We start from the raw sequence: 8617 nt of genomic DNA, 5'->3' as shown, positions 1-8617 counted from the left end.
ATGCATGCGCTGTAAATCCTCACACGTGATGCTACTCAGCCAATCAACAAGCGAATCGATTCTGCCTGCTGCTGCTGCTGCTGCGTGAGAGTTGACACACAGACGGACGGAGGAGAGGCGAGACTCGGAGAAATGCGAGAGATAGAAGTACTTTCACATCGCGTGCTCAAAAGAAACGAGTAGAAAACAAAGCTTAAGTTTTAATCCAGAGCAGGCAGACTCATGTTCATTCATTGGTCTGACGAGCAGTTCAAAACCAGTCTGTCTCGTGAAGTGTGACGCGATCCTGACCAGCTGTCTATATGGAAGCGCCACACATGAGCAAACACACACACACTCAAATCCAGACTGAGGGCACACACACACACATTCACTGCCCAACGACATGCGAAGTTTGCATTGCGAGCGACCAATAGATAGAAAGACAGACAGACAAACAGACAGACAGACAGAGTGGGAGCTCACTTCTATCAAGAGAAAAGGAGGTTTGTTGGCTGAGAGCCTGACTGATAAAATGTGAAATGGAGTTAAGAAAAGGAAGAAAAGGGGGAACTTATTTTTCTAAAATTAAAGCACTTTATTTTAAGATGCACATTCCAAAGCACTCTGTTGTGTTATTTATAAATGCAGCCATTATTTTACTTGAAATGAGAAAAGAACATGTATTTATTATTAGTGTAGGCTAGTTATTTATAATTAATCCAGTTAAATCTGAAAACGAAATAAACGTTGTTTGTTTTGATTTAACACGTTCACTGCCACTGACGTATTAATACGTCAAAAAAAATCCAGCGGTTCACTGCCATTGACGTATTAATACGTCAAAAAAATCGTTTTTTTTTTTTTTGACGGTGCTACGTGGATCAATGCCCCCCGCGTCTCCTATGGAGATATTGGAAGTATTGAATGTGTATAATCTATTTTACCGACCAGCTAGGTGGCGACGGTCCTCTCCCGACAGAGAGAAAGTCAACCAAAAGCAGCTGCCTCCCGCGGCTGCTTCCTCCATTCTCAAGGAAATGGCTTGGCGATTTTACAGTCAGAAACGAACGAGCCTCATTCTCATACTGTAGGCGGGGACGCTTTCGCGCTGCTGCGGTGGGGGGTTCCAGAAATGGACTGGATGGGCAGCATAAAGCCTAGAGTCGCACGGGGCTTCATCGGGGCTCTCAAACCCAAGAGACGAGTGAGACCTATCCACACTCGCTGCCAGGGAGGGAGGCTGCTCAAACTCGCTGCCAGGGAGGGAGGCTGCTCAAACTCGCAGCAGCAGCAGCAGCAGCAGAGCACTCGCTTGTGACAAACGCAGGCTGAAAGCCACTAGACACGCCCACGGAGGGAGGAGTTGAAGGAGAGGGCGTTCGGAACTATATTGTTTGGATGTCTGATCTCTCACTGATGCCAAAAATAAATGGTTAAAGTGACTGTTCTGCCTGTTTGATTGAATTTCACAAAACTGCGATTATCTCAGCTTTCACTCTCAGACGCTAAAACCATGCTGTACTCAACGGCTAATATCTACATAACTACTAACTCTACAAACTAACTCTTTTAGACAGAGAAAGCACACATTCTATTAGTACTTTTGTGAACTTTGTGTTGACAAACTCCAAGCAGAAAAGAATCCTCGGCTCTTGTAAAATGAGCCAGAATCCTCAAAAAACGGCTTGGCAAAAGCTACCTACAGCAAAAAAAAAAACGGCTGGCAGTCAATGTGTTAACAGTCAGTCATTGACTACATACAGACATTGTACCATTAGGCTACTGCAATCATTGAAGTAGCCTAAGTTCAATGCCACTGAATCATAACGCAAGCTCAATGTTCCGAACCTTCGCTTGAGGACATTTTCTCGATCTGGACCTCTTTGAATTTTAATTGAGTGCCCCTGCTATTGTGCTAGCTAGCTATAACACAATGTTGATCAAAATAACGCCTGGGAAACATGGGAATAATTAGGAGGAACATACTGAAAGTTTGAAATATCGAAATGCATGCTGAATGGTGTAAGCTATGTATTGTATGCCGAATTATTACAGACATCACATTTTACATATAAGGACTCGAAGTCTGGAGATTTGAAGCCTGCTGGCAGGGACTTGAAGGTTGTTAATTCTTCTATTCTTCCTCTTCTCGTCTGTTCCAGGGTTGGTCCATTTGGCATTCACTCAACATCAACATTTATATTAATATATATTTATATTGAGTGCCAATGACGACTATCGTCGTCAATTCAAATAGTAACGTAGAGTGCCAATGACGACTAAAGTCGTCAATTGCGTTTTTTGACGGTGGGACGTGGATCAAAGCCTGATGCATCTCCTGTAAAAGTATGGGGGATTTTGAAGGTGTAGAAGCTATTTTACGGACCCATTAGGTGGCGACAGTGCTCTCCAGATTAGAGAAAGGTGAGGAAAAAAAAAGAGAAGAAGTCATGGGGAAACGGAAACCGCATCGGTATGCATCGATATGCATGAAGCATAACGTTAGCTGTGCCTGCAGCAGACAATCTGCTCCCACAATTGAGCCCCTCCGTCTCCGCTGCGATAGCCCCTCCACATGATTAGTTGCCAGAAAAGGTTACATTATTCTCAGCTGGAAGCGCTGGGAGCCGGCGACAAAAACGGCGAAACGCTGTGAAAAAGCTGGGTGTAGCGCACTTTGAAACGTGCAGAGCAAACGCAGCAGAGAGCCACCAGAGACACTCCCACGGAGGAGGAGTGTGCAGTTGAGGGGGGTGGGGCACGCAGGGCACCATACAACACCGACCCAGACAGCAGGCTCGATGGACAGACAGATTGGCAAACACAAGCTAGAATATCTGATGCCCACCAGCAGTAAATCAAGACCAGCAAGAAAGTGTAGGGTCTGCGCACGCAGGGGCCAGCGCTGCTGGTTGCAGCTAAAAAATATTATTTTGCCATCAAAATTCCTTTGTTTTCGCTCTTTTATTGAAGGAAATTATTTTTGAGGTGTCACTACATCAGAAAATATTAGCTTCAGAGTCAGTGATGTGCTTGAACTGCTTCATTTCACAAAAGGCTCATTATCTAAGCTTCTAGTTTGAAATGTCTGTTTTTGCTGAAACCAACCTATATTCTACTGCTCATAACTATAGAATGGAAAATGATATCAATAAACTTTTTTTTGCTGATGATACAAGATAGTCTCATCGTTCTTTGGGCGTGTTCGGTGTTTACATAGTAATATCACACAATATTCTGTGGGCCTCGAGAAATCACTGAAAACGCCCTGAAAGTGCTGGCACTGGGAGCATCCGTTTTCCAAAAGTGGCTGGCACTCAATGAGTTAATTTACAGACATCTATCATTTTTATCCAACTGTGCCCATCACCAGACAATGGAGAATGAGCTTGTCTGCATGCGATAGCCTACATGATGTCACATGATTTAGCACATTATACACAACAACACAATCTTTGGAGGCAATCTGTTTATTAGGATGCAAGCAATAATTAAGCAATCAAATAATATTCTCCGGTCATGAAAATCTACCATTGCACTGACAGATAAATGTTCAAATTCCTCGGCATAGTAAATTCGGCACATAACGTTAATGGAATGGACCTGCAAGTATGCTAACGTTAACTTAGCGCAAAGTACGTTATCTCGGTACATATCTCAACACAAAAGACACAGTTTACAATTAAACACCTCATTAACAGTTTTGCTCGCTTATATACAGTGCTATTGTTGTATCAAGGTGCTTGGTGACGTTTTACTGACCTGAAAAAAATAATAATAAAGTGTCATTCGGCCGGCCAGTTAACTGTAGCCACTACACAGCTAAGCTAACCAAACAGTGCTCACCACGGTCCAACACGTTCAAATAAATAAAAATTGCGGGTCAGAGACGACCACCGCTGACGTCACCTTCGACCACCGCTGCCACCAATGTAACCGAGCGTTTTGGGTTCTTTATATATTGTTCATGTGTTGAAATAAGGAGTCAGAGACCGCTTGTTGTTGGAAGCTGCTGCCACTTCTTCTTGGTCAGGGGCGAGAGAGCTAGAGAGAGTGAACCAACAGTCCACTTCCTCTTCCGGACTTCACAATCAGAGTAGACATTAACAGATACAGAACAGTCTGTTATACTAGCAAATCCTCTCCCTCTTCCCACTCAAATTAGCAGCACACAGGCCTATGCCAGGTTTCGACCTGGCCTTGTTTACTTCTACTTTGTTTTTGTCTGAATGCTTAGTGTTGAAAAATGTTAAATGATATTAACTGTGTTTGTCCACTAGGTGGCTTCAATTTAAGTGTAAATTAATGTACATTTCTACACCACAGTGTGCAGAAATAGGGACAGGAAAAAAGGCGAGAATAACATTTTCATGCATGCAGAACACTTTACGACCCTGGAGCTCTTAGCTGACATTTGGCTGGAAAGCTAGACTCCTGTGGTTCTAATGAGTCCAATTTCATCTTTTATATTTGATATTGCTTGTCTGTACTTTTGCACTTTTTAATCGCACATCTTTTACCTTTACTGTATAATTTTTGAATGGCCCCAGTAAGTGCATCCCTGCTGTGACATGGCATTCATACAGAGGTTACCCCATTTGGAGTGCTGAACACTACACAATAGGGGTTTCTAATAACAGCCACTCTAACAAAATTATTTTTTGATAAGAGGGGACATTTTAAAATGTTTTTTTTATGTGGATTTATTTGCCAGATTTAGTTACTTCCTGCTGCATTCATTACAACTGATGATTTTTTTTACTTTCTATTAACTGGATGTTTGAAAATGAACTTTCAGTACACAGATAAGAGGGAAAGGATTTATCTGTAAGGCAGGGTTGTTGTATTTAAGTTGTAGCTTGATATCTTAATGTGAGAGCCAAGAGGTCAAGGGACCCGTTTGTTTTTATGCCCGCTTCCCAGTGAGCTAGCATAACATGGTTGGTCCCGACGTATTTGTCTGGATGTCCAGTTTCCGCTAATACCAGAAGCTCTACTCTAGCTAAAACATTGAGTGCACCCTGCCCTCTTCTTCCCACGAGGGCCCCCTGGTGCTTAGTTTGCTTTTATAGGGAGGGCCGGCTCTGTCCACATGTATGAAAGCAACATGCCTCATGTCTGAAAGGGTGCACTTCACGTATTGCCCAGGTCAGGATCAGGGGAAGCAACCCTGAGCTGACCCGGAGTTCATGTCTGAAAGTGGCTATACTGAGGCCTTGACCTAGACCTAGACCAATGGGTAAATGTTTCCTTCCAAAATTCACTGTTCAGAAAAATTGACACATGCACAAAATGCTTACTGGCGTGAAAGCAAAGTGAATTATGGGTTGCTATTGAAGTCTGCACAAACCTTAAGAATTTTGGTTTTGAGATGTTAACTTGTGAATTTTGGAAGTTTTGGAATGAAATGCTTCAAAGAGTGACTATTAGCAGCACCATTATATGAAACGATGCATCGCCCAATCCTATCAGGATGACTCACCCTTTCTTTTCTCTGTCCCCTCCCCCTTCCTCCCCCACAGGCGTTCGGTCAGGCGTACTCCACCCAGCGTAAGGTGGCGGCAGATGGGGAGACCAACGAGGAGACCCTGCTCCAGGAGTCTGCCAGCAAGGAGGCCTACTACATGGGTCGCCTCCTGGAGCTGCAGGCGGAGCTCAAGCACAACCGGGCCACCGTAGCCAACACCCAGGCCGACAACGAGCACCTCAGCACTCTGCTGCAGGAGCTGAGAGAGGTGGGTCAGGAAGCAGAGAGGAAGAGGAGTGGGGAGGAGACACACCATATCAATTTTTTGGATATGAGGATCCCTTCATGTAAACAAAGGAATAATTCCCATTTAAAAATGTAAACATGTGCATGGGGGAATATGCAGCTCCACTAAAGTACTACTTGTTTAAGTAAGGGATAATCAACTCCTAGGTGTGCCTTAAACGATTTTAATGCCGACGTGGAGGTGACGAACCACCGGAGGCACCGAAGTGCATTAAAATCATCTAACGTACACCATATCGCGCTTATTATACCATGGTCAACTCAATATGCCAACAATATAAAATAAAAGCATTCACAATGCAATGGAAACTATGTTCAGTGCTCCAGTAAATAGGACGAACCTTGGATACAAGCCGGGCAAAGTCGGAAAGTAACGTTAATCTAGTCCGCATATCGCCACCCTGTGGTGTTGCTGTGCTCCTTAATTAAACAGCTCTGCAGGTTGGGTAGCGGATGAATTTACAACGTGATTAGACTTGAGCCGGACTATGTGTGCGTTAAACGGTTTTAACACAGACCTGCCGGCCAATCAGAAATGAGTATTCATGCAGACCATGGTATAAGCATCCTTGTATCACAAACTGGTGACAAAGGTGGGATGATTTTCCTACATGATCTGGGAATTTTAATCTGTGATCTCTGTCACATTGTCTCACTTCATAAACTTTGATGTTACTGCTACCAACATTTCCAGACCAACCTCCAAATTCACTCCACTAAAGGTCAGAAACACTTTGAAATATATCAGGACTTCCCCCTGGAAATGTTTTGTTGGCAAGATGAAAACTCTCTGAAATGGCATTTAGGTCATGTGACATCTAAAAACCTTCCACTGAAATCAATACAGATAAACCTTCTATATATATATATACTGTATATATATATATATATATATATATATATATATATATATATATATATATATATATATATATATATATATATATATAAATAAAATAGAATATTTTATGTATTATTTTTTTATTTTTTTATTTTTTTGTCCCTACCCCTATCCCTCAAGAGGCCCTGCCTTTTGCCAGGTCGCCATTGTAAATAGGAATCTGTTCTTAATGACTTGCCTGGTTAAATAAAGGTTAAATAAATAAAAAATAAATAAATAAAAAAATATTTATTTAACCTTTATTTAACCAGGCAAGTCATTAAGAACAGATTCCTATTTACAATGGCGACCTGGCAAAGTAAGTAAGTAAGTAAGTAAAGTAAGTAAAGTATAGGACGTGTTGTATATGTGTATGTGTATGTGTAAAAAATAATCAATTATAAGATGCATCGCGATGCGGACGTGCACGATTCTGCATCGATTCACAAATGTCAAAAATCGATTTTTTTTTTTTTTTTTTTTTTTTTTTTTTTTTTTTAATAATCAAATGAAATATAATGGGTTAGTGTTACAGTTGTTTATTTTAATTATGGATCATAATACACTGCAATTCCAAATGCACTTTTATTTTAAAAGTAGCCACACAGTGAGAAAAAAGAAAGTGAGAAAAAATAAATCATGTATTGCGGAAAAAATTGATGCATCGATTTAAGATGCATCGAGATGCATCGAGATGCATCGATAATCGTAATCGAATCGAATCGTAGCACTCTGAATCATAATCGAATCGAATCGTGAGGCCAGTGAAGATTCACAACCCTAATATATATATACAGTATATCAGGGCTGGGTCTTTAACGCGTTAATTTCGATTAATTAATTACAGACAAATTAACGCGTAAATTTTTTACGCATTTTAATCACACTTTATTTTTGCACTCCAGAGACCACTGAACGTCTCTCAGTGGACGAATTCCAGGCATACCTATCATACCAATGAACAATTGCATTGACCTAATACATCCATGGCATTGAGTGACTTCAGACAACAAATCCCCACATATAAAAACTCCCTGATGGAAGCGTGGATAAGAACACGGTTGTTCAAGGCAGCCTCCGGTATCACCTCAATGCTAAACATGTTGCAGCTGCCTGGAAGCCAGAGCTAACGTTAACTTAGCCGCTCATCATGCTTGTAACAGCAACAATACCACTTAGCTGCTAGTCACAGCAGCATACACGTGTTCAGTTGATAGTTTTTAATCATCCACTCCAAAGTCCATCGTTGTAAGGTTGGAAAAACACGACCAACTTTTATTCCACATCCACAACCACAAGTGTCACAGGTTACATCCACTGTTCTTTCTCTTGAAAAAAAACGTGTGTCTCCACAACTAGTCTCTGCCTCAACTGAACTGATTCCACCATACAACAGCTTAGCTGAGGGTGCAATTCTCTTAAAGGAGAATTTCATTTTTTTACACCACGGTCCTCATTTCCAGCTTAAAATATGATGTTTTACTCACCGAAATATGTTTGGCTTCATTCGGATGCCCACGGAAGATTTTGAGCTCTGAGTAGTCTCCTGGCTATAACGAGAGCAGACGGGGCAAGGTGCTTGCGCTCTGTAAATGTCACTTTTTCTGTTACATCGCGGTTCATTATGGTTGTAAATATAATTATGAGAACATGAAATCGATATCTAACTAACCATCGTCTGCTGGGAGTCCCGACAGCGCACTCCGTTTGCTGTCCGGGTGTCCATCACATAGATAGATCACATCTCCCGCTGCTGTTTGTTGTTGACGATATGTGGCATGATTCCACACGAGCGGTAATGGAATTGAAACGTCCATAATCTTGACATCAGATATCTATAATAATGCCAAGCTAAAAGCTAAGCTAACAACATCACCGAGCGACTCAACTCTGATCTGCCCCGGATGGGGTTACAGTGATTATCTTCCCCTTCTGTGAAACCACACTTCTTCAGAGAAACCACAGAAGGGGGAAGATAACCA

General features: G+C 41.8%; 1 protein-coding gene across 1 annotated transcript in view; it reads left to right on the top strand.

Moving 5' to 3' along the window:
* LOC310790454 (protein bicaudal D homolog 1-like) overlaps window positions 1-8617 on the top strand; it is a gene marked incomplete at both ends in the record, with an annotated part of 131477 nt that overhangs the window by 67661 nt on the left and 55199 nt on the right. The window contains one exon of the mRNA XM_083652144.1: window positions 5505-5717. Within this exon, the coding sequence (XP_083508270.1) occupies window positions 5505-5717 (213 nt within the window). The remainder of the gene's footprint in view (window positions 1-5504; window positions 5718-8617) is intronic.

This window comes from Poromitra crassiceps, assembly GCF_964638095.1.
Source record: "Poromitra crassiceps genome assembly, chromosome: 2".
NCBI lineage: Eukaryota > Metazoa > Chordata > Actinopteri > Beryciformes > Melamphaidae > Poromitra > Poromitra crassiceps.
This window is presented reverse-complemented; position numbering and strand designations above follow the sequence as displayed.